Source organism: Sparus aurata, chromosome 16 (assembly GCF_900880675.1).
Source record: "Sparus aurata chromosome 16, fSpaAur1.1, whole genome shotgun sequence".
NCBI lineage: Eukaryota > Metazoa > Chordata > Actinopteri > Spariformes > Sparidae > Sparus > Sparus aurata.
Genome location: NC_044202.1, coordinates 3,933,019 through 3,960,054, shown reverse-complemented (window position 1 = coordinate 3,960,054; position 27,036 = coordinate 3,933,019). Strand labels below are relative to the sequence as shown.

At 43.7% G+C, this 27,036-nt stretch overlaps 1 protein-coding gene across 2 annotated transcripts in view; it reads right to left on the bottom strand.

Annotated features, from left to right (window-relative positions):
- The window catches only part of atrn (attractin), a 136,437-nt gene that overhangs the window by 38,681 nt on the left and 70,720 nt on the right, over positions 1–27,036 (bottom strand). For both annotated transcript variants that reach the window (XM_030443643.1, XM_030443644.1), the window contains exon 26: positions 13,350–13,428. In XM_030443643.1, the coding sequence (XP_030299503.1) occupies positions 13,350–13,428 (79 nt within the window). The remainder of the gene's footprint in view (positions 1–13,349; positions 13,429–27,036) is intronic.

Sequence of the window (27,036 nt, the reverse complement as noted above, 5' to 3'; positions counted from 1 at the left end):
TGCCAAGTAAAGTTTTAAATGGTTGCATTGGATTTTGGAGTTTGTTTAGCCTGGTGGCTTTGCAGCTGTTTTGGCAGCTGGTTGTTGAATCATTTTCAACAACGGAGAGATATTGTCTGTCAGAAATCCTCCATTCCTGTGGGTTTTACCGCCCTGCCGAGCTCAATTTGGTTATCTTGGTTATCTTTTTCGTCCATTTGTCGTATCAGGTTTAGGTCCTGTGTATTAAACCGCTACCAGTCGACATGTTCGCGCTCTGGATCGTGCTGTTAAACACTCCTGGCAAAGCGGAGTTTGGAGAGAGAAACAGAGTGCATTCCCTCAATCCTCAAATTCAAATGTATTACAGCTCATCATCGAGAAGTGCTTCGTAAGGGGGTAACAGCTGCAAAGTAAAGGTGGAAAGATTGTTTTTTCCTTTCTTCCCTGCTCATGTGTGAACCGCATTCACATCCAGCCATCTGCTTCTGGGACTGAAGGGTGCGGGGCGGGAGCAGGCATGCCGGTGAGAGGATCCTCCTTATCATTACGGATGATTCTGGGAACTAATTTGATGTGGAGCTCTACGTGCTCACTGATATCTTCATTGTATTCCGGGACTCCGCTTATATTCAGAGAGATACCGGTGCCAATCTCTACCCACTCTGCTGCGCTCTCACACCGAACCATCTGCTGTAGACTTTCGCTGCGTGTGAGGCCGTCTGCATGAGGCGAGGAGCGGGGAGGAGGGGGGAGGAGGGAGGAGGTAGCGTCAGTGAGAGGGTGTGAGTGAAGTCGGTGAATGTCTGATGAGTTTTTTTTTTTCCTCCAGTCCCATCACTGAGCTGGGTTTCCGATTCCTACATCAGTTTTAGGTCGTTAGTTAACCAGATTTGATGAGCTTCGAGGATTACAAACAACATCCCCAATTCTCCATCTTGTTACTTTGTGATCAGCAGGGATAGATTCACCTAGCATCATTCCTTATTTATATAATGCTCAGGAGCTAGAATGAAAGTCGTTTGGGTAATGTGCTATTTGGAAGGCTCAACGTCTCCCTATGCCGTGGCCTTCAGCATCCTGCTAGCCAAGAGTTTAATTCTCCTAAATTGGAAACAAGCTTTGCCCTCATCTCATATCCGGTGAATGATGAAGCTTCTGTACGATGTAAAACTGGAAAATCTGAGGTTCCTCTCTCAGGCCTAATCCACATGTACACACATTTGCAAACACAGGCTGTCACGCGCACGCCAAAGCAACAGGTGGTGATAGAACTTCTACCACAAAGCCACGTTGGCCAATCAGAAGCCTGACAAACAAAGGAGACAAGCCAGACAACCCTGGTTTTCCGGTCCACACATAAACATTGAAAAAGGCGTTTCTGAATATCTTCACCCTGGCAAGAGTTTTCCTAAAAGCTCAGATTTCAGTGACCTGAAAAATCGTTTATGCGTACAGAAAGCTTTGTTTAAAGAAGCATAATGATACACTGAATGCAGTTTTTTGATAATTTCATCACCAATGTCATATTTTTTGTATCTGTAGGAATCTGCTGCCAAGATTTGACATCTCGCTGAGGGACTCTCTCGGTTTGATAAAGTTGCACTGAAGGTTTCTGTGCGAGTGTGAAGAGGAGGAGGTGGAAGGAGCGCGCACGTGTTCGTGTACATGTGCCACCGAGCAGCAGGAGCAGTCTGGATCTCTGAACGCTGCGGACAGGTCAGCGATGGTGGGGGTCGGAGGTCACGCACTTCCCCCTCATCAAGCGGAGGTGGGAATGGATGTGGGCGGACAGGCGAAGAGAGGACGGCACGAGACGAGGAGGCTCGGCGACACGGCCGGCTGCCCAAAAAAAAAAAAACCAGGGTCAGCGGTTTGCGGCGGCAGAGGGCAGGAACACAAGGACGCGCCGGTTGAAGCGTTTAACGACTGCAATACCAGTTCTGACTCATCCTCTGAATCAGATGGCGAGAACAGGTTTTTCGAGGAGCTACGTTTTAATTTTAGAAAGAAAACAAGTTCATCTGCCAATAAAAGTAGTTATATAGGAGACTATCACTTGATAGAAAATGGGGTTAATTAATTACTGGTAATTAATTACAGTTTATAAGGGGCACCACCTTCGATTGTTACGCTAGTTTGAATAATCCGAAGGACATTATTCAAATTCAACTGCGCAAGTTTGGCTTAAACAGTTGAAAGCAATTAAATCAGTCTCTTATTCTGAATCAATGACTTCTTTCCACGTCTCCATCGATTTTCCACTTCAAATTAAACGTGCACAGACAAAGACATAAGGTTAAATATGTTTATTGACTAAATAAATGCAGAGTAAATGATATAAGGTAATAATTGAAACGAGTAATGACAAATAACAGAAAAGGTGAAGATTGTGGGAGTAAATTATTGAACAACGGACTTCGAAACGATGGTGGATTTGAGTGTAACACTCCGTTCATTCACAAAATCACGGGAGTAATTCCTATCCTAACGGTACGATATGGGAAATTTTCTATGAGTTTATAAAGTAAAAGTCAAAGCTTTATAGACACCAACTCTGATCTTTGTGACTCCAGCTGTGTGCAGAGATTTCAGCCTACTTGTTGTAGAGGGGGACGTCTGCGGGTTTTCCTGTGATCCTCTCTCGTCTCAGCTGTAGATGCAACAGCTGTTTGGCTGCAGGCCGATGACGGTGGGGTTCCCCGTGACGTCACTCTCCTGCCCAACGGGATTCCGTTTGAGTTTGTGGCGGGCTGTCGGGCTCGGCTGGATGTCGAATTCTCTGGTCCGCTGGATGTGCTGTTCCGGCTTCGTGAACAGTTTGATTTCTGTACCGGACTTTTGATGCTTGATCAGCGTCTTGGTCAGAGTCTCTTTGGAGTGGTGAAGATTTAGCTTTGACTTATTAACGGATTTCTTGTTTAAAAATAACTGAAGGATGAAACGTTGGCCGGCGAATCGTCCTTAGTCACTAAATACAAGAATAGACAAAAATGGCTTCTTCTGAATGTGGATACGATACTTTAGTAATATATAAAAGGCAAAAGAAAGTAATTTCGCATTTGCCTACATTTTCAAAATAAAAGTTTGCTCAAAAGCGAAAATCATCACTTGGAAGAATATGCAACCAGTGTTTCAGATTCTTCAGAGTAGGTCGCAAAAACTAATCAAGGCACCGAGTCAAATGTTGAAAAATAAAAGAGTTACGTGGCGTAGCAAAAAGTATAGAAGTAAGAAAAACAAGGGAAAAACACGATCGTAAAAATGAGAAAACAAATGAAACAAGGGCACAAGAAAACAAGAGCAAGAGGAGGGGTAAGAGTGAGAGAGCGAGGGACACCATGTGTCCGTCTTTTAAGGCTTAGTAGTAGGCGGTCCGAGGAGCGGCTTGGCCAGTCGCTTCCTTCGGTGATGTCACAGATCTAATGGCGGACTTATCAATTATTGCTGAATTAAACTATCCTTCTGAAAGTTTTAAGATCGCGGTTGACTGTGCTCCTAAATCCACCATGGTTTTACATACCCTAACCTTTCGGTTACCTGAATAAAAGCAAATAAACGAAATTGCTTAATAGAAAAAGGGAATAATCAGTTAGAATATATGAAACACATGGATACATAACCTACAAACCTGTTTCATACAGTGCTGACTTATACATTCAAAACATATATCGGAGGAAAGAGAAAAGTATAGATAAACAAGATTTTATACCATGGTCTGGGTGAATACTCGATTCTGATTGGCTGGAGGGTGTAGGTTAAAAAGTGATATATGGACACCTGCTAAGTAGTTCCAGTCAAATTGACTGTTCACCGCTGTAAATCAATGCGCTAGCTGGCGTATCAAATCTGAATATTTTATTTCCAGCACTGAGTGCAGTCCGTCAGTCCTTCAGTGTCTTATCCTCAGAACACCACAGGGTGGCGACTGTAACACACAAGCTGCAGAAAGTTCACTTCCCCTCTAAATTTACTGATACGCGAATAATCTCACATCCCGTTCGCTGTTCAGCTCTGTTATTGACTGTGAATCTTGCTAGCATAGCGTTAGCTTTCTGGCTCATCGCTGAGCGGACTAGAATATCTCCCGTTGCCAAGTCGTATCTATGGTCCATCCTATTTACTGGAGGAGTGAACAACGTTTCCGTTGCATAAGAACCTTACGGGAGAGTAATGATTGTTCCAGGTATTAGTCAAACCCTCAGGCGTTACCAGGGAAACTAAGTTATGGCTTGTGAAAAACTTTATATTTTGATTGTAAAACGCATGAAAATGTAAATTAATGGTCCGAATTTCTTTTCTTTGGCAAGTGACCATGGTATAAGCGGGATAATGCCCTTCGAGGTGTCCATTAACAGAAATGAATCGGACTTCGCTCCGCGTCGGACGGTTCACGCCTCCGCATCGTCCGATTCATTTCTGTTAATGAACACCTCGTCGGCCATTATCCCTTACATGGATTACATTACTTATTCAAATATTAATTCAGGAATTTATAACTTGGGTTAGGATTACATCAGGAAGATTATAAACATATTAAAACGTAGGTCTGGCGCTTTTGTTGGGAAGTCACGGTTTATAATATAAGAGATGATTTTGTCATAGGTTGAGAGCGGAGAGTATTAGAAAAGGGAAAGCAGACCCTCGTGATAGAGGACACCAAAGGTTCACGAGGAGGGGGGAGGTCACGCAGACCCACAGCCGGGCCTCCTGCGAGGAGAACAGCATGGGCCGGGTTCCTACATATAAAACACAAAATCAAGTGGGAGCATTTGAAGGAATTCAAAGTGCAGCTTACAGAAACTATAATGAGAAAACTCAATATGAAAAAACAGCTTTTCATCCAAAGTTTACACTACAAAACTGACTTGATGTTGAATTAAATTCCAAGGTGTGTTTCCATAACTAGCTCAGGTGGGAAACTACTGTATGTATTCACATACTTCACTTAGATTTTGGTCCAATTTTTTAAGTCTATTATGATCCAAAGCGTTGGCACAAAGCCCCAAAACAGACACTCTACCAGGGGAGAGTGGGTGGTGTAGATAATCTCTGCATCAATTACACCGATTATGTCTTGCTTTAATTACAATTTGGCATATCCCAAATGTGTGGGGTGCAACATAAAGCACATCATATCAGGTTGTTTTACACCTTGAAGGTGTTTTAGACGGAGGCCGCAAAAGAAAACACGTAGAAAAAGTAACAAGTTGCCGTCTGAAGGACATTTTTTCTGCCCATTTCTGTGCAAAGCTTACTGAAGCTCACGACATAATAATGCAATTCAAAAGACTATTAAAGTTAAAGGTAGAATCAGTAGGATTTTTCCCAGCTGTTCCTGAACGCACCACAAAGATAGTTTGTTGTTGAGTCTCATTCCCAGGACGTCAAATAGACACTTTTTGTGTTGTTAAAGTGTCCAGAGCAGCAACAAAGTGAGAAAATAAGAAAATCCAGGCACAGAAATCAGTCTTGTGGACTTGGGATCGCGTCGTGCAATGATGTAAAATTAAAATAATCCACGAGTAAATAATCTTAAACGTAGCAAGCCTGTTTTGAAACGACAGATATTTGTGTTCAAACGTAGAAAGTAAAATAATTGACTTAGTTACTTCCAACTAAGTCTCTGATATTACAGAAACATCCTTGAGAGAAGCTGCAAGAATTGCATAGTTTAAAGAGCTTTATTCCGGTGTCACTAACTGGGTGTTAATCAGAGAGATTTCGTAGGTATTTCATTGATGTAATTAAAACGCCCTCGTGCATAAATGTATAAAAAAGGCATGATTACATTAAGCTCAAGGCCAAAATACAACTCAAAAACAGCCACTTGCAAAAAACAGAATACACAGAAATCGGGTGAATTCTTCGGTTAATACACTTCAAGTGAAACGTCGTCTTAGAGCGGTGAGGTTTCACAGCAGCTCGCCTTGTTAAGGCCTCAGATCTTCCCTCCGATCTGCGCCCATTCTTTGGAGACTTTTATGTGTGGACTGTACATTTCCCCCCCCCCACAGAATCATCAAAGGCACGAGCGAGACGGTGGCAGTTCAGTTCCCCGGCCGTGTGCGTTCAAAAAGAGGCACATCACTTCATTAACATCCCACAAACCTGAGCTGTATGGCATTTGATCAGGAAGAAAGTTTACACATCACAGGCCATTGAGCAGCTTTCCATTCATTTTATGACATAATAGCAGGGTTTTTTTTTTTTTTTTTTTTAAACGGAGAGCCTGACACCTTGGTTGACATTCATATTTACAGCTGAGGTGGTGAGTGGGGGGGGCAAGGAGGGCAGTTTAATGGGGTAATAAATATGTGAGGGTATCTGGAGACGTTTATGCCACTTCCTCCGCCTCCCTCCTCCTGTAGGTCTGCCTCTGGCGTAGCGTAAAGAATCTACAACGCGGTTAATCATGTGGGACACACTGGGAACGATCATTGACATTATCACATCCTGCTTTTCTGTCAATACCTCTGGGTGCAATATGTGTCTTATAAACGTCGAGTTACGTGCGATTTATACCCGTGTTGGGGCAACGATGGATGTCGGCTAAATACACACGTTGTCATCATGCGGATATTTTGTTGAGGTACGACGAGTACGGAGGGGCGTCGTGGGAATGTAACGGTGTGTGAAGGGAAATAAAAGGCACGCTGGAAATGAACATCGAAAGACTTACAGTATCGTGCATCACAAAGGAGCAGTACGATTTTTACTGGCTTTTAATAAATCAATACGTGTGACTCAACTCTTACGCGTCCAGGTAGTGTAAACTCACGCTGTCAGAACTCCGTCTGACCTGAAATCTCATTTTGGTGCCACAATGGAGCGAAATGAGACTTTCTGTCCTGAGGCAAAGAAAGCGAGTGTTAAAGCTGAGCCATTATTACAGTATTTTGCGTCATGATGCATTATCCTGCTACCGGATGCTTCTGCTGGATCTCTGCTCCAATTAGCGCGCCGGCTCGTCTCTATTCAACAAGATCGTTTATCGTTTTCGAATGTTGCCGGCCTCTTTAAGCTGCGTCTGAAACCTGCCGGCGTGCTGAAATAGTCGATTGCTGATAAGAGAAACTTACACACCTGCTTTTATGAATTTGTCTCCTTTTAAAGATCAACTACATTTCAGATTATTTGCACTCAAAGCGGCAGCCACCTTAGACTTTCTGTACTTGAATTTACAACCAAGCAGCACTGACAGCAGCTCCCTCTCGTTGCAATGGAGGAGCTCATTCCGACTCAAAGGCCGGTGCCTCCAATGGCCTGAAATGTCTGCAGCGGTTTGGTCCGTCTATTGCCATCTGTTAGCTCAAGCTCCTTCAAAGAACCCGTCAGGTCTCAGAAGAAGGCTTTGATTAAGACTCGGTGCAGAAATACACACACGTACTCACACATCTATGCAAACAGATGCACAGAAAACACACACATGAGGAAAAACATGCAGCTGAAGACTTTGGTGAAGGTTTTCTTTCTTTCTTTCTCTTTTTTTTGGAACACCCCCCCCGGAGCCCACCTGTTGGGATCGGTGTGCTTGTTTACATCGATTTTAGTCTCAGCAGGTGTCTGGCATCACGGCGAGAAGAAGCTCAAATATAGTTCAAAACGTATTTTCTACTCAGGGCACAAAATTTACACCTGTAAAACTAGTTAAACATATATCGTGGTCGATAGCATCACTGACAACTTCTGGAGGCATTCCAGCTCCTTGTACCTTATTGTATCGTAGGCCATGACCTCATTAATCCCCCCTTGTAGTGACACAATGAGACTAATTAACTGTTTTACTTCAAAACAGCTGTTTTGGTGAGTTGCTGGTATAAAAGAAACATATTAAAAAGTTGATTCCAAGGCTTCTGCTCGCCTTCTACAGCTCACAGTGACATTCACGTTTTAGAGCTTAAGCTAACACCGTTATCCAGAGGGACTTACAATGACTGTGACAGCACAATAAGCTTAAACTCCTTAAAAGTCAGATGACAAGAAGCCAGGAGTGAGAAGTACAAGGCTCTGGGCCATAGCCTTAAATTCCTGCAACTCCGGGATGACCACATAAAATGCAACGGCCACCGTTTCCCACCACACCGGGCCTCGGTGAGGTGAACGTGGGCATAATTAGTTGCAAAATGTGTGTCACTGTACGGCTGACGCAAGCACCGGGTAACACGGAGGAACCGGGGCTGGATGTGGGAACTGAGCCCGAGGGGACAGCGCTGAAAAGAACAGAACGGTCCCGGTGTCAGAGACGCAGACGGCTGTAACGAGAGAGTCGACCTCATGGAAAAACATGATTAGCTTTCTGTTTGCTGGAAATGATGTGTCACGTCGTGTTAACACAGTACATCATGCGTATGTATGAAGGCAGGTCCGCTATGTTTCTGCATGAGCAGGAGCAGGTAATTATAGTTGAGACTGAAAGTAGAATTGTTTTTCACAGAGACAAAATTGGAGCCTTTTCCAGGCCAGTTCTTGATTTTGTAATACTGCTCGGTCGGAGTTTGTTGTCTTTACTCATAAAACTCTAAATCAGTTGGAAAAACTGTGTGTGTTTGAGATGACGAGGGTCTAAAATCGCAGGAAAGGTGCATTCGTGTAGCAGCAAAATGATCGTTTTCAATACCACGGGAAATGAGGAGATCTTGCAGTCGTGAACAGATGATGAAAAAAAAAAAATCCAGACTGAATTCTTGTGCAGAGATCCGTTCAGAGTGGGTGTGGAGGGGGGTGGACACGGGATGCCAAAACCTACTGCTGAGTATTTTCTAAGAGGAGTCACGGCCCTAATTCAACTCGACATCTGTGATAGGTGGTGCTCAGGATATAACTAATATTGTATCTGCTCTCTCACACCTCCCAACTCTCCTTTCTCAAAAGTTTGAGTCCTGGATTTAAGCAGGGAGACAGTTTTTTTCACGCCTTTGTGGGTTTGCAGCCTTCACCACTGTTTTTTTTTAATATAAATGGGATTTCTATTGATCTTTGTTCTGATTGTTGAGTGGAACCTAAATTGAATTGATGAAGGATGTCATAAGGAACATCATTATGAGGACTCCCCTCAGAGACGGCTGCTCTCTGACGTGCAGCCGCGTCTCAGAAGGAAAGTATTCAGTGTTGCCTCCTGCTGCGGTGATCTGCAGGTGGTAACCTTGTGCACTTAAATGTAGCTGCGCTGGGTGAAGATGCTGGTTTGCAAATTTCACTTCAACTTCAACCTCTGTGCTACACATTATAGGGGGCATTTAAATGCAATACCTAAACGGACTCAATGGGATTTTCTAAAAAACAGAGTAAAACCTGCTGTGGCAGCTGTGTCACTGCCGCATCTGCATTTCTGACTGGCAGGAACGACTGCATCTCTATCCAACTGGCTCGTCTCGCCCCTTTGAATTCTTTACGGGAAGTACAGAGCTTTTTGAAAAGACATATGAGTCAGACCGTCTTATAGCCTTTTATACATATGCTAAAACTGAATTCAGCCTCATAGCTGTAGGAGCTTTAGGCTCCATCATCTGTGATTTCATTGGTCTGTTTTTGCACACATGACACATTTTGCATTAGGATCACTCCTCTGTGACTCTTCTGACATTTCTTCCACTTTATCCTTGCTGAAAGGAAGTTTTTTCCTTAAGGACAGACAGCGTCGTACACGGTGCAGATTTTAAAGCCCACAGAGGCAACGTGATTCTTGATTCTTGGGATGAACGGTCACATATGTCGCCATCAACCAACCTCTGAAGTCGTTTTGATGCGAGATTATGCTATCTTTGGTACATGTCTATGTTTTATGTTTTGACTTTGGAAACAGGTGCCTTGCATCTTCTAATTCATGACTAATGTGCCTCAGTATTGCAAAGAGCATAATATATCAAGGTTTATGGTTTAACCAGGTCTAAGATTATTGGTAAACTGAGAGTGACATGATTGAGGTCGACACCTTCCATATATCAATCGATACGGTTGGCAAATGACACCAATCATATGGCCCACGTAATCCTTGTTCATGACTTTTAAACCATATCATATTGGGAGACACTGATGTCATCATGAAGGAGGTCCATCATCATGCTGTGCTTCTACTCATTTAATTGATTTATTCTACCTCAGAAAACACAACGAATGCTCGTGAATATACCTCTGAAAAATTAAGCGCAATAAACCAGCTTAAATGTGAAATCGTGTCTATAAAAACCTTCATTTGGGATTTTCTAGAACAATCAAAAAGTTGCATTTCTACTTTTTTACTCTCTGCTTTCACCAACTGAGGAGAATATTTTAATAATCACTTTACGGAAGGCCAAGTTGATTCTATGAAAAGCATTTTGGCAAACCCAGCTGTGCTCCAAAAGCTCTTCGGGGTGTTGGGGAGTTTAATATTGACCCCTCAGTTTTCTGTAGCCCTCCGTCCTCTTAACAAAAGGTCCAGTGCTAATTTTGTTTAAAGGTTAGCCTGTAGAGGGTCCAGCTGGACAACAGCGGCCGTGTAATGAAGAGAGGACGGAGTGGGAGAAGGTGAAGGGTGGTGGATGTTAAGAGGCATCCGGAGGTGAAGGTGATGACAGCACTACTGGGCGAGGTTGCAGCCAAAAAGGCACTTCAGCCGGCACGCCGAGTGTGAAAAGCGCAAACCAAAAAAGTTCACATTAAGCACAACATTAGCCCGTACGCCCTCAGACGCCGCCGCAGACACACAACGGAGACACACACTCCCACATGCACACAACCTTTCAGCCACTCACACAAAAAGGTGGTTTAAACCCTTCTGCAGATACACTATGAAAACCAATTTTGTCATTTCAGTGTGAATTCAATCTGGAAAAATTGCACTCACGGTGGCTTTTTCATAGTTCCAACATCACTTTAGTCAGCTGAACATGCTAGTCCTGCTATAAAATTGCTTAGAACGCAGTCCCGTCGTTAGCAACAGCCATATGTTACTCAATAATGTCCCTTTAACACTCATTCACATCTGGCTTTTGTCTTTAATGATCACACTTACTCCCAGGTCAAATGATTCACCAGAAGATCTCCAATCGGACGCGATGGAAACACAGCACCCAGGTGAACACGTTTATTTTTGCCCCTGTGATGTGCGATTTTTCCATCCATCCATTCTGACGTTGTGTTCAGTCTAAAAGAGAGACTAAAGTTGAAGATATCAAACTAGAATCACCACATCGTAGTGATATGCCTCAGGCCTCTGGCAACCAAATTGTAATCAGTTCATCTCTGAGTCACAGCCGACATTTGTACCAAATTGGAAGAAATTAAGATATTACATTCACAAGAATAGGATCAACGGAGAAATGCAACCGCTGCCGTCATCAGCGTAGAGGCATAAAAACTAACCACCATCGCCTCATCACGAGAAAGAAGCGAGACGTCTCACTCATTCGCAACCTCCGTCATCAGCTACGTAAAAAAAGATGCATCCAATTCAAAATGTTCAGACTTTTTACGGTCTTGATGCAGAATCTGATATGCCTCTTTTTTCTACTGTAAAATATAGTCAATCCTATATTTTAGTGGGTTTACCTACATTTAAAACGTGCACTTGTTGGCATTGTCAACCTCAGTCAGTCAAACACTGACGCCGCTTAGAGCTCATCCTACATCCTTGACAAAATAAAACGCCGTCAGTTACTCGGACAATGACTCTAAGAAATAAAGTCATAAACTGAGCAAATCTATTGTGGCTGCTGTCTTCTTAGGGAGGCATAAACCAATCACACAGGAGCGTTGTCAGGAGGCCTGCTTTCTGTCCGTCAGCACTGCGGACGTGTGTGTGTGTGTGTGTGTGTGTGTGTGTGTGTGTGTGTGTGTGTGTGCATTTATGAAGAGTGGGTTTAACGTCAATGAAGCCTAAACTTTGCAGTGCATCACAGTATACGTATCACCAGCAGGTGTACTGATGACTGAAATGTTTCACACTTTTTCGTCTACAAGTCAACAAATTAATTCATATTTTTCACATTTCCGTCTGAAGTCCTGAACGTTTTCTGTCTCTTGCAGTCCTTCGTGGAGCGTGCAGGGCTCCTCACAGTTTGGCAGATTGCTCTGGCGACTCTGTTCAGTCCTTCCAGAACACTTTGGACTTCAGAGTTTTTTCAGTTGACTCAGTGCTGAGCGGCAGGACCAATTAATTACGGTCACTGCACTTGAGTGATGTACTTTCAATGGCTGACAGCTTGAAATCGAATGCTTAAATGAATTCATTTTGGATATGTTGAGCGGTAGAAACCCTGTTGGTTTTCACTGAACTTTCTACATTTTCACCCGTGTTTGGTTTCTTATTTTGGTTACTGCGTCACTATCTTGATTCAAATGTGACAACTGTGAACGTTTACTCCCGTGCGTATCATTAATTGTTTTTAATTCAGAGGGAATATATTCTAAAAAGGCACAAAACTGCATGCTTTGACAAACTCAATAACAAAACTCTTTGAATTTTCATAAGGCGGACAATAATGGGACTTTGAAGCAGGAGTTATGTGAACTCTGCTTCAGTCGCAGTATATATAAGATTGTCTTTTAGCAGTCGTTAAAAAAAACACATCACAGCAATCAAGCCCGCTGGAGATAAAAGCAGCTATTAGGCTCTCAGTGCCAGCCTGCCAGATTGAGGCTTGATGTTATGTTTCCAGGATCGTAATGTAAAGAGTCGATGTTCCAGTGTTTAAATGCCGTCTCATCCCTGGTTTTTTTTGTGTGTGTTTGTGCGACATCCACAAATTGATCCAATCACTCTACTGAAACTACTTATAAACAGGACTGATTCATCACTGGAGGATTTGGAAATCTATCTGAACATATTGTCACAGATGAGAAGTACAAATTTTCCGTCCAACACGATGCTACAGCCAGCAGCAGGCTAGCTAAGCTTAGCATAAAGACGGAAAACGGTGGGAAACGTATCCTGGTTTTGTCCAAAAGAAAGAGCTAAAATTTGAAAGTATCGTACATGTCTCAGAGTTTCATAAATGTTCGTCTTTAGGCGGTTTGCAAATCATAAAATCCAGAACTTTCCTGAGATACAGGAGGTCAAAACTTTTTAAAGAACGACAGCTTTTCATTGATTTTGCTTCTTAACAACATTTTCAGTAGGATCACATTTTATCAGACGCAAGAGAAAAGAGTACTAATTAATAATTCAATTAGTCTATCGTTTAACTTGTGATAAATGTACGTTTTTGATTTTTAGAGTTTTGGTTTGTAATCTTTGTTTGTTGAGCAACATTCGACCGAAACAGTCGAGCTTGAGAGAAGCAGCTTCGTCGCGCCGGAAAGATCGAATCCACTAAACACACGGTGTGTGTTGGTGGTTGCTAATTAACCAAATAAAGAGCAGCCAAAATCAATATTTGTCGTCTTACCTCTCGTCGCCGTGACGCCCAGCAGCTTTGTTTGATCTTCCAAACCACGGCGGCCACCAGGAGCAGCGACAGGAAGCAGCTGTGGACGGACGGAGGGGAACAGGTGAGTCAGAAAAGGACATTCGAGTTCCATTTGTTGCCAAGAAGTGCACAAGTATGTGCATCAGTTTCAGTCATACATACATTAAACAACGAGCACTGATTTTCTCCTTCGAGCTCGTGCATATTCATGTTTGTTTTGGTCCGACAGCGCCTGCCAGAATGGGTGATTACAGCCCACATTGATCTGCATTATTCTTAATAAGCAACAGGTCTGAGGCTTCTGTTTCTCTGCCTGCTGACACAAAAGTCACGAGCTGCTGCTCTGTCACGATAAGCAAAAATCTTTAAAGTCGTTTTGACAGCCCGCCCCGTCTGTGGTGTTCACGCACAGCACGTTAGAACAGCAAGAATATCACCAAGAGGACGAGAAGTTATCTAAATTTCAGACCCGTGTTTTGATGACACCGTAAAAACGAACAGAGCGGGATGTCACTGGTTTACAAGACACGAGGTCAAAGTGTGAGACGGTGGAGCAGCTGATGAGAGGTGGAGTCATGTCAGAAAAAGGAACAGCAGAAAGGGCAACTATGCTTTTTGCACTTTCCATGAGATTGCCAAGATGTTTACACGGTCGTTTCCTGTGTCGACACAACACACACACCTCCGCACACTCACCCACCCCGACGCCAGCTGCAATTTTATTATTACATACTTATTTCTGGATGATTCTCCTCCTTTGAGTTTTGATGTGAACTAGCACATTTTCTGCACTTTCCCCTCAGATGCGTTTTTGCCACTGTGGGATTTGAGCACTTAATGTTATATATAATTTTCTTTTTGACTCCATTTTCTCATATTTCTCACATTTGCCCTGATAAAATATACAACAAATCAAAAATCCTGAGTGTTCTTTGCACTTAAAGTTAAAATCACCTTGAGGTGATGAAGGTAGGGGTGACATGTCTTGGAGAGGTGGTGTGTGTGTGTGTGTGTGTGTGTGTGTGTGTGTGTGTGTGTGTGTGTGTGTGTGTGTGTGTGTGTGTGTGTGTGTCTTCCCTGTCTCGCTGTACTTCCCCTGGCTACTTTCACGCTTGCACTTAGAAAGCTGCGAAGAAGACGGTGGAAGAAAACTACCGCAGTAAAGACAAAGACGGAGAGAAAAGAGCTTCATCCTCTGACTGTCGACCCTTTAGCTGACTTCCTGGCAGCGTCTCCGTGGCTCTCTGCCCCCGGACTTCCTATATTTTCAGCTCATATTGGCGACTGGCTGCTGATGAGCAAAGCGTCAGCAGCATGATGGCAAAGCGCCTAAATACCAGTGATCCAAATATCCTCTCCATCCAGGGCTGTAATTAGAATATATATATTGCAGGGTCACATCGCCTCTGTAATTGCTGCGCTACGACAGGCGAGTATGCTCCACTGTCCAGAGTAATTAACATTAGCAAATGTCATAATCATAACTAACCTCAAACAAATGCCATTACTGGGTCTGATTACAGTGTACTGCAGGTCTTGAATGGTTTGTCCAAATGGTGTTTCTGTACCATAACAGGAGCCTCGCTTGAGAGTCGATATCAATAAATGTAGGCAACTGTCTCTAATTCCCTTCTTTTAAATGTACAAGTGGAAAACTGGAGTGTAATATGAATGTTTTAGATGCTATATAACTGTTGATAGAGATAGTTTTTGTAAAATTATTATCTTGTTGATGGTTGCGCAATGTTTTGCTTAATACGTGTTCTGCTGTCGGAGTTTTAGCTCGCTAGCAAATGTTCTGTTATTTAGCTTAGGAACGAATAAAAAGTTCATCTCACGTTTTAAAGGAGACAGATGTTACGTTTTCGTGTTTTTCCTCTTCTTCGGTGCGTTATATCGGTTCTTGTGCATGTAAAAGATCTTGAAAGTCCGCAACAACAGAAGCTCCTCCCTCCCACAGAGGCTCCTCCCTCCCATAGAGGCTCCTCCCTCCCATAGAAGCTCCTCCCCCCATAAAAGCCCCTCCCTCCCATAGAAGCTCCTCTCCCACAGAGGCCCCTTCCTCTCATAGAAGCCCCTCCCTCCCACAGAGGCCCCTCCCTCCCATAGAAGCTTCTTCCTCCCATAGAAACTCCTCCCTCCCACATAGGCCCCTCCCTCCCATAGAAGCCCCTCCCTCCCATAGACGCCCCTCCCTCCATAAACAACCCTGCTCCTCGTCCAGAGAATACAGTGCTTATTCTCGTAGCAGTCCAAAAAAATATGCATTTTGGTGCAGCTGATTTGTCCTAATTTGTTCAAGATCACAGGAATAATATACACAAAATCCCTGTCAGAGGGTTAGAAGAGGATTTAATGAGAAACTCTAAGGTGAAGCTTTAGTTCTCCAGACATACAGGCCTTCCAGCGAGACCCCTCGCAGATTTTTTCTCCAAACTTCTACCACCTTTTTCAATCTAAATGCCTCAGCCCATTTTAATACTGGCTGTGATGCATTCAGATCTTTATTCATCCCTCCCACACACCCCCTGCCCACCCTTTGTGACTCTTAAAACTGCCACCCATTCAAAAAAAAATCCCCTTATCTCTCCAGGCTGAAGAGGACTCTCGAGCGATCCATCCGTTCAGCCATCTTATTGATCTGGCTTCCTGCTCGCTGCTTAAAGAGCGACACAGTGCTGATGAATGACCCAAGCGAATAGATATCAGCTCCGCATCAAAGGCCTCCCGGCTCAGCGGGGTGGGAGGGAAAAAAGGAGAGCGAGACAAAGGACGGGAGGAGAAGGAGAATGAAAGACAAAAGGGACGGAGGGAAAAATGGACAGTAACGGTGAAAGACGGAGAGATAACGGCGGATGAGAGATTAGAAAGTGCGAGATAAAGTCGGAAAAATGGATGAAAGATAAAGGCAGAAACAAATAGGAGACACGTGGAAGTTAAAATAACGTAGAGTAAGAGTTGCGCTCAAATCTGTTTCGTGTCCTCTAAAAGCTTCCGTCACTGTCATCAATATGCATCCACAAGAGCGAAAGAGAGACGGACACGAAGACAAAGAGAAGAAGACACCGATGGAAACAGAAAGAGCAGCGCGCTTCATTTAATCTCAGTTTCCACGAGGGGAAGCTGGCCAAGTTAGTCAGCTAATCAGGCTTCAGCTTTCACCACCTCCCCCCACCCGACCACTCCATCACACCTAGAGCTCCAGCTCTCACAGGGAATAGAAATGAGCATCCACCGGCAGATGCTGCCTCACCAGAACCACCTGCAACACTCACACCTCACCCCCTCGTCCAAAGCTCCGTCGTCACATTAGCCAAAAGGTGACGTTCGAGTGGAGAAACCGGAGCAGTTAATACAAGTGGGATGATTTAAACAGACAGAGCGACTGTTCAGGTGTTTGAGGCGGTCAACAAATATGAAATAATTGTCGAAGAAGTGGAAAAAAGCATCAAAGAGTTTGTGTCATGAACCGAATCCTTTCAAACTGGGCTGAAAAACTGGCGACAGAAGATACATGTGGATCCATTTACTGTAGCGTACACGTCCAACAAAGATGCTGCACCAGATTCCCACACTGAAGTCCGCTCATGTAGCCTGCAGGGCAACAACATCCAACCTAACGGAGCACATTGTGGCGTTTGATGCTACTTTAACCCGCCTGAGCTAGTTCAGTAGAAATAACTGTGCTGGCTGAATAAGTCAGGCTGCATTTATCGTAAAAGTGCCTGAGGGGTGAAAAAAATTCAAATAAAGAATGCCAAAATCAACTTTCTCAAGGTATTTCAGATGATATGTTTTGTTTTTCCTCCTCTGGTATCAGAGGAAGGAAATGCGAGCGCATCGAAATCCATCAAAAAAGAGCTGAACACGGATCTAAATCATCACTTTTACCTCACAGAAACATTCCCGCAGGTTATTAAAAAGGATGTTTTTATATTTGTAAACGCACAAACTGTCAAAAAGTAATTGCAATAAGTAAAATGTGCTGAAGCTGCAGCGATGTCTTTGTCTTATTTACAACTTTTAGTTTCCTCTCACCGTCAGATAAAATCCAATTTAAACTCAATTTTTGCATTCGACCTGATCAAGATCTGAGGACTGGAACTGGTTTTCTATAAGACCTGGTGTCCACCATCTTTGTACAGTAATAACTCTAAACAGCAGCAATACAATTCTGCTCCTTATTTGTGTAGGTAACATGTAGGTAAAACTATGCTGCTTAAATAGACAATACGCTCTGATGCTATAAATAAGTGTCAATAACATGACTTCAAACATGAGAGGAGGGCTCCTGGAAACCACAGTCTTCGTTTTGACTGCTTTCTTCTTTATTGATGAATATTTTATCCACCTAAACTGTAAGAACAGTCTCATTCGACATGCTCCATGAAGAACTGAACACTAATTTTTCTTTAATTCAAGTTATCCTTTAAATATTCGATTGCATTTGAGGTTTTTCTCAGGTTTCTTCTCCCCCTCGGCCTCACAAACATGCAGAATGCAGCTCTCGCCTCACAAAGCTTTTTAATTGAATGTTTTTGAAATGTGGTACGTTTCACTTTGACAATAAAATAAGCTGCTGGCACCAAATATTCCTCCCTCTGCAAAAAAATGTCATCTTCATGCGGTGCATTTGCTGGTAGACGTGCAATACACTCAACATGTAGATTTATCTTTGTTTATTTATTTGTTTTCATGCTTTATGGTGACATCTAGTGGCCACAAACTCAGGAGGGTACTTTTAAAGTCAGTGGCTTAAAAACTCACAATACGTTATTTTGCTAAATCAAACCAGACAACAACTAATATGCAGAAAACATTGTTTTCACTCTGGCAGGTAATAAGAGAGTTCCTGAAAACACATAACTCAAAATCAGTTAATGATGATCATTTTGTACCCAATTATGTTTGCAAACAGAAATCTGGTTTCACCTGCTATTTCATTTGCTCCATAAATGAGCTAAAAAAAAAACAAAAAACAAAATACAGGCTTGGGTACTTTGTTAGTTTTCACAATTTGGTTTCTTGCCACGATAGAAAATAAACGACAGACGGTGGAGAAAGATGGTTGTGCCTCGTAAATCAGCAGATTAAAGGCTAACAGAGTTAAAATTTGATTATGGACACATAATTTCCTTTCTTTTAAGCATCCACTGTAAGTATTCCCGGGCAAAATACTAAAAATACAGTTATACTTATCAATATAGTTTAAGTCTGATTTGATGTTTATTATCTCAGAGAAGTATTTTAGATGTTTTCCTGAAATATACAGCTTTATCTTCCAGTATATTGATCCTATATTGGGTTATCCTACATTCACATTATGCAGTTTCTCCTGCTGAGGGTTTCTTAATCAAAACAAATGACATGTGTAGCAGAGTGGCATCATGGGAGTTGTTGTCTTCATTGTTTAAAACAACCACCCTTGCCAATAAATGTCTATCTAAGCGACTCAATTTAAAGTTTATTCTTGTTACGTTTTATTTGACTAGTAGTTCTAGCGACAGGCGGCCAAATGAAACAACAGGTTGGAAAGATTTGAGTCAATCTAAGAACATTAGTAATGCAGCAATATCACATATGACGTCTTTAAAGTTTCTTTTGCTGTTGAGCGCTTAATGCACAATCGGATCTGAAGGGTGAATATCTAGCTGCAGGCAGAAGAAAACCAACAGTGGCGGCGTGTGTCCAGCGAACCTTTGTTGACTCAAACAGGTTAAGAAATGATGGACGCTCTCAGTTTCAGTGCAAAGAGAGCCGTCCAGCGAGTGTATTATAGCCACGAGCTGCTGAGGCTGGAGAGGTGAGCTCTGACGTGTCATTGGCTAACCTGACAGCAAGACAACAGCCACAGGGCAAACAGCAACAGACCGGCTCTGTTGTCTACAGCCAGCTGAATACTAATCCTGCAGCCCGCCTGCCTGCCGCTGCCGGCTTTTACTCCAGGGTGGGAAATTAAACCTGCTCACCGGCCAAACACCATTTCATTTCCACTCCGGCTGAGCCGCACACTAACCAGCAGTCGCTCAGGGGTCCGATTCCTGCCCTGCACTCGTCGCCGCGGTAAAACCCTGCAGCACTCTGGGTGGTGGGACACTTCCAAGAAGTCTCACCCACCTGAAATAGACGCAGGGCTTCAGCGTGTCGCGGAATACAAATTTCTGTATAATCTCCTCAGGCTTTGCATTGTTTGTTTGCTCACTCCGAGCGCAATGGGAGCTGGGAGAAGTGATAGATTCTTCTCTCTTTATGTTTGGTAGGGGGGAGAGAGAAAAGCATGAATCAAATTTAGCATGTTCTTACAGGTGATACTGCAGGTTTGCAACCAAGGAAAGAAGCACGCTGCTGCAGTGAGGATGCTGATCTTGATTTAAAACAGCCTCGTTCACTGCCCACTGCCAATCCATTAGTAATTAATTAGTTACAGATGATTAAATTTGGCACCGATAGTTATCATTTCACCTCTTAAAAAGACGGGCTCCAGCTAATTGAAACGGAAGCTCCCTTTGGTTAGAAAGTCTCGCCCCTTCTTCTTTTTTAAATCTGGTAGTTCAGCAAAAGAACAGTAAATCATTTTTACCCTAATACTCTAAATTTATGTGCGTCTGGGAACCGGAGCTTCCGCGTGTGTGCTGATATTAACTGAGAACTTGTTAAATTTGATTTTGCCTGAGATATAATCTTAGAGGAGAAAAACTCAGAGATAAAAAAAAAAACAAAAAGCTGCAGTGAAAGAGGGACAAAAGCAGCCGAGGGAATATGAGGATTTAGAAATTGACAGATTCCCTCTAAATGCCTCGGCGAGCTGAACATCCGTACATTTAGTTCTTAACAGGTAAAGAGATCAGACCAGACGCAAACTGAAAAAGACTTTTCCATGAGTCGTATTATATTTCAGACAATCCCGCAAATGGGGCCCTGAGCATGAGACGTCAAAAAATGATGCGTCTTCTCTTTACACGTTTTTTCTTTTTTGCAAGCGTTTGCTTTCGCTGCCGAAACTCATTTTCACACAGCGAGAGCAGTGCGGCCCTGAAGAGACGCACGGGTGATGCGTGGCGGGAGGGAGTGGACGAAGAGGATGATGGGCTCGGAAGAAAGGACTTTGACTCCCTCTCGGGACTCCCCCCCCCCCCCCCCCCGGAGTGAGTTAAGGCCCAGATCACGTTGCCCTCCTCCCTGCTCATTACAGGTGAGGAAGAGGGAGGAGGAGGAGAAGCAGAGAGCGAAGGCTCCGAGTCAAACCTACTGATCTGATTCATTCATTATTAATCGGACGCAGAGCGGCTTTCAGCTCCTCGCGGACCTATCGGGGGGGGAGGATTTGGCTGCGAGGCGTTTCTTGCACTCTCTCTATCTGCTGCATCTTGTACCTCTCGCTGATGACCTCACAGTGAGGTCAGATTCAAAGAGTGAGCGTTAGAGAATACAAGAGAGAGGAAAATAGGAGTTGGGGCGAAGGGTGGGGAGAGAGGAGAAGCAGGAAAGAAGAGGGCACACAGGAAGAAGATGAAGAGAAGGGTGGAAATGTGTGCAACATGGGTAGAAAGAGGGAAGGCAGGGAGGTAAACAGACAGGCAGTGATGCAGCAGCAGAGGTTCAGGTGAAGATTGAGAGAGTAAGAGCGGGCAGAGAATCACAGGGAGGAAGAGGAGCCTGGGGAGGAGGAGGAGGAGGAGGAGGAGGAGGAGAGAGCGGGGATTCTGGCTCAGCAGCAGCAGAAGCCCCTGCTGAGTGCCTGAGGAGGACTCTTGGGACCGGCTGCAGGGTCTGAATGCATGTTGAGTGTCTCTCTGCTCCCTTCTCTCGCTCTCTCTCTCTCTCACTCACTCGGGGGTCTCAGGAGGGAGAGAGAGAGAGAGAGAGGGTCTGCTGTCAATCACCAGCGCGGGGAGCAAGCTGAGGGCAAACACTACACAGAGTGTGTGCGCCGGTGTGAGTGTGTGTTGGATAAGAAATCATCGTTGCATGCGAGGAATCAGCCGGGTTTACACACCGATGTTTACTTTTACATTTTAATGAAAAGAGAGAGGAAAGTGATGAGTTTTGAGGGCTGGGATCCAAACACACAACCTCACCCACCCACTATACAAGTTTGTGTAACAGGACAAAGTTTTCTTTTCCTCCTTTTGGATTCCGATCCACTGTAACTAAAGACAACTTCCCCTTACACCCTAAAGTATGCATTTTGAATTGTAGGTACGATAAAAGTCGGCCACACTCGGGATCAAGAAACACCCACAAATCGATCATTCGGACTCTAGTTTATGTAGAGCATGTAGTACATGTAGAGCACGTGCAAATGTAGTTTTGTTTTAGTCGTATGACGTATGAAACATGGCCAACAATAAATATTTAGAGTCTCAATATTTCAAAAGTTTCCACAACATTTCTCTGACAGTTTGATGAAATCACAGCTTTTAGTTTACGCTGTCGTGCAGCAGAGTCCGGCCCACTCTGTCCTGCTGTCACTCACCCATCAATCAGTCCTGTCGGCGCTGCTGGTGACGCTGATTCAGGCCGACGTTTATGTACAAACACACGTCGTGCGAGAGGAAACGGCGAGGCCCCGCTCGCGCTCCACGCCGCCTATCGCAGTCGGGGTCAATGTCGCTTTGTTTTCAAGCAGTCTTACTGACGGATCTCTTTCCAAACTTGACGAGAGAAAAGCTCTCCGCTCGATAATGAAGCCACCGAGAACAAATACCACGGAGGAGTGATTGGGAACGATCCGTTGTTAGTAAACGGGTTGCAATTTAAATTGACATTTGGGATTGATTGTATTGAGTTGACCCCGACACGTGCGCTCATGAAGGCTGCGATCTGAAGCTTTAAAGATACAGTAGAGAGTGTGTGTGTGTGTGTGTGTGTGTGTGTGTCACAGCTCAGAGGGTACACAGCACCACTGAGTGGCCAGCTGCCTCCCGTGTTTGAACGAAGAGTTTTTGAGTGCTCGCAAGTGTTTAAGTGTGCACAAAAAGACCGAGCGCGTGCGTTCCGGAGTATTTCTGTGCCAGTGTCTAAACCTGCAGATGTGTTTAACAGGCTGAACAGTGAGCTGATGATCACAACAACAGAATTATTTATGTTCCGTTGCAGTCCACTTCCTGCTGCCAAAATATGCATGAGTGGCCACTACGCTGCCTTCAGAGCCCGACACTGTTTGTGTGTGTTTGTGTTTGTGTGTGTGTGCGTCCGTATCAGACAGTGGCTAGTCGGAGCTTTCATTCCTTCCTGCATCTTCATGAATATAACAATTAATCAACGTTGCTGTGTTGTGTGTATTATGTGTAAGCGTGCTGCTTAAAGCAAAATCAAGACGAGTACAGCGATCCAATCAGAACTGACGGATGCAGAAGTTGCAACCTGCATGCAGATGACGGGCGTCAGCCCAAACATCTAACCTGGATAAATAATTTAACTAAAGGTCTGTCCATCTCTCGATTTTAGACCAGTTCTCCAAGGACCGGTACCTGCTGGACTCGAGAACAAAGGTTATTTCAGTGCCTTCACTTAGAGGTAATTTAAAGGGCCGGTAGACCCAAATAACAAAGAAACTAGAACTTATAGAAAAAGTTTCTTTTCCTCCTCTCCTAAACTTCTTTCCTCCCAAAGTGAAAATATTTGGGTTGTGGACAAAACGAGACAACTGAGGACGTCATCGCAGACATTTTTCATAATTTTCTGACATTTTATAACCAAACAATTAATCAGTTAATCAAGAACATAACCAACAGACTGATCAACAATGAAACAGTCATTAGAGGCAGCCCTGTTCCTGTAACAACAGTTCACAGGGAGGTTTTCAAATTGATTTGTATTCATTATTTAATCATCTATGATTTTCTACAAGAACCCGTCGATCCAGACACAGTCGAGGCAACAGAGCTGTTTCAAAAGCATCATTTTAGCACCTGGACGTAAAAAAAAATACAATAAAATCAGTAAGAGAAGTGTGGAGGATGGTGCGGAGGGCCGAGGCCTCGACCCTCAACACAAGGGGGATGAAGACCCTGGTGGGGGAGATGGGAGGGGGGGAGCCAAGGCTGAGCCAACGGGGGGAGGTGGAGAGAGGAGGGGGGCGATGTTCACGGCTAGCATGCTGACTCAAGAGGCCTGGGAGTGACGACGCTAATCACCCCTCGCTTTAACGAGATAAATGGATGAGAGCGAGGTCGGTGAGTGGAAGAGCGCTGCCCGCTCTGTGCTGCTGCATGCCGACGGTACCGATGGAGGTAACTCAGGGTTCAATAGTGATTAGGGCGCGTTGTTGGGTGGATTTTAATGATAGTGACTGAACCGAAGCAGGAAAAAAATATTGAAATTATCAAAAAAGACTGGTGGGCTCCAGAAGGGAGGACTGAAACTTCAGGTATCAGGACAGAAAACTGATGCACAGTCGAGTCAAACTTGTCAGTTTCTCAGAGGGGAGAATTTAAAGTCTCCTTGATGACAGCGGGGTGATTCATTCATATCATCAAACCTCAGCCGCCCACACAGCCGCCTGGAGTTGGCCCAGGGCGGGCAGCCTGCTGGTAGCCCTTTTCTTCTGAAAGCCTCCACCCTGACCGGATTACGTCTCCGCTCTGTTCGAACAGCCGGGCACGCACTATAAATCACTAATCATTTTAAAACACACAACCGTGATAGCTACGCTCGCAAAGTGAGCCGACTTATGATTTTTAAGTACGTTTTAAATTTTAATTAATCTCAAAAGAGAATTACATTTTTCAAGGGTTGAGACGGTCTGCTGCTGATTCACATGAACTCCGTGTGGATCGACAGCATTACCAGTTTTTTGCTCCAGAGACTTTCGTTCAGAGATTATTATATATATATTTTTTATTGTTAACAAATCCCATGAAAAGACCAAAACCAACTGAAAGCTTGAAAAATGTGTCATTGCTTTGTCCACCTAAGCAAGATTCAGTGATGTGATGACTCTTCCTTCTGTTATAGGTTCTCTTATGTCACATGACGATCTATGATACCCAGAATCTACATGTTTTTAAGACAACAGTGGAGCTCTATAGCACAGAGGAATAAGATATCAGGCTTTGGATGCAGAGGAAATTCTCTCTCGTACTCTTTTTTTATGGGATATGTTGACAATATGCAGAGTTATCCTTTAATTTAGCTCCTGTGTGCATCAGTGGGTAGTTGTGTCAATGTCTTACACTGAGGGAATTCCTAAAACTTTGATTAATTGAAAAAGATTTTCCACAAATAAGCTATTTGATGAGGTGTGAAAGCTGTTATTGACCTGTTACCGCAGCTCCACCGCAAACCAGTGATCTTACCTTTGTTCTGAGTCTGCAACCAAAGAAAACACAACTTTCATTTTCTGACCATGTACGTAATTAACAGTGTCTAGTTGTGTCCAGCTGATTTCACCGCTTCTGCAAATGTCTCTGCTAAATCTACTCTGCAGTAATGTTGTGTGTTGTTAAAACAAGAGGAAGGAACCTCTCTGCTGTTGTCTGGTTAATATGCTCACTTCTGCTCATTTGCACCACAAAGCTAAACTTCACTGCAGCGGTTACTCTTAATAAAATGGGCCTTTATAATATTAGGACTATATTAAAAGTCTGTAAGTGTTCGGGAGCCTCATATTAGCTCCAGGTCTGCCTTGAGAATGCGAGAACAAGGACGGTGGATTTTTCTTCGTGGCTCTAAGAAGATATTGCTTCAGTATGGAGACAAGGGATGAATACATTCCCCCTAAAGCTCTTTCAACATTGTTTGTGTCGGCATCTGATGAATCCTCAGAATCAAAACTCGAACTATGGAGGGAGGATACAGAAGTTGTATTATCTTCAGAGGATTGGAGTGAGTCTGGTGTGAAGTCTCAGAGGCAGACAGTCAACAGTAGCCTGAAACTTATACCATATATAAACAACTCCAGCTGAAGTTTCGTGATACTGAGGCGAGAGGAACAATGTCCAGCTCGCAACCGACCAACTCGCACCACGAAACCAAAGAGTTGAAATTATGTAGACGTGTATTTTACAAATTCTTTCAACACAGACATGACAAGCGAGAATCTAATTATAAAGCGAGGAGTCTCCGTCCGTCTGTGTCGTCTGTATTTTGATCACATATCTCAAGAACGGTCGATCACACCTACTTCGCACTCAGCAGGCTTGTCGCCGAGGACTCAAGGAAGCACGGTGTTAAATACGGTGCAACGCAGACGCACGCGGCACATTTAGCGTTAATACATTGTGGATAAAAAGCTGTTCTGTGCAGCAGCGGGGGAACAGCTTCAGCACTGTGCAGACTGAAGCCGTGCTCACCACAGGACTTTTGAAAACAGTGTTGCGTCACACACGAAAGGAGAAACTCCACAGATATCCTTCACTCCCATTACTGAAACAAAAAAACCAAAAAAACAGGAAGATTTTAAAATAATGGCATCACCTCACGTGCTCCCTCTAACGTGATCTCACGGGGAAGCAGACATAAACAAACGGAGGTGCTACACAAACATAATAAATGCAAAAATTTGCATCTGGCTGAGCGTAAAGAGCTTCAACGAGATGTCGATAAATTCCTCACATTAAAAATTCAACATCTGGGAAAGACCGCCCACTAACCCCCGACAGCGCCCGAGTACCGAGCACCGATGACGCAAAAAAACACCCAAGTTTTGTCATCCCGCTATGATCCCGTCTGCACAAAATCAGACTTTTCCTTTAAGAGCCTACAGAGATGGACTCGATGATCTTTGACTTTCTGGTGCACAACATCCCAGCATCAGGACATCTCTTCCCACTGGAGCCAGTCATGAAATGAAACATACATGCAAGCACTCGTGTTGGCTGGTTTATTTTAATACTAGCCATTCGAGCAGCACAGATGTGCCGGGGAGGTAAGACTCCTAGGGGGGAGCAGAATTTTCTGGGACATCAGGCATCAGTGGCGCGCCGACTATTAGAGGGTGAGTCAAGTTTTTAAGAAGTAAACACCACAGCGGGCCAACGTGCGGTCAGCGTTCTAGAACAACAGTTCGGAAAGTGTTTTCCTTCCTGTACTTTGATGTATCCATCAAAAATAGAAGGGAAAATAAAGACAGGTCCCCGAACAAAGATCCCTCTGCAGGTTAAAGACTTTCGATGTTGTCTGAAAATCCTGACAGCTTTATCACCGCGCCTCGACCTCGTTCTGTTTTTTTAGCATCGCGGTTACATCAAAGCTTTATGTCCCTCCTGTTTTGCTCAGAAGTCACCTGCAGCACTGAAATAAAAAAGACTTGGCTGAAAAGGGCATTAAAGTGCTCTTATGTAATTCTGTTAATTATATATCTGAGTGCCATTAATTCTCCGAGACACATGCAGATGCAACCTCTGTAGGTTAACTTCCACTTTCACATGCACCGTGGCTGAACCGCTGGCTGGCTTCATAAACAACATCAACTATTCAGATTCACATAAACAAACTTCTTTTTCCCTTTTTGAAGGAACTCATAAAAAAAGTTGGGTGAGAGGGGGATGTAGGCTACATGATGTATAAAGTCAGACTTCAAAAAAAAGAAGCCACAACTGCAGTAATATTTCCATGACAAATATGTCCCAGTGCGCAATGTTCAGAAAGTTGCATTTTGTGATCGCTCTTTTAGCTTCCTCCATCCAGCAGTTTGGACTTATGGAGCCAAGAAATTTGTCAT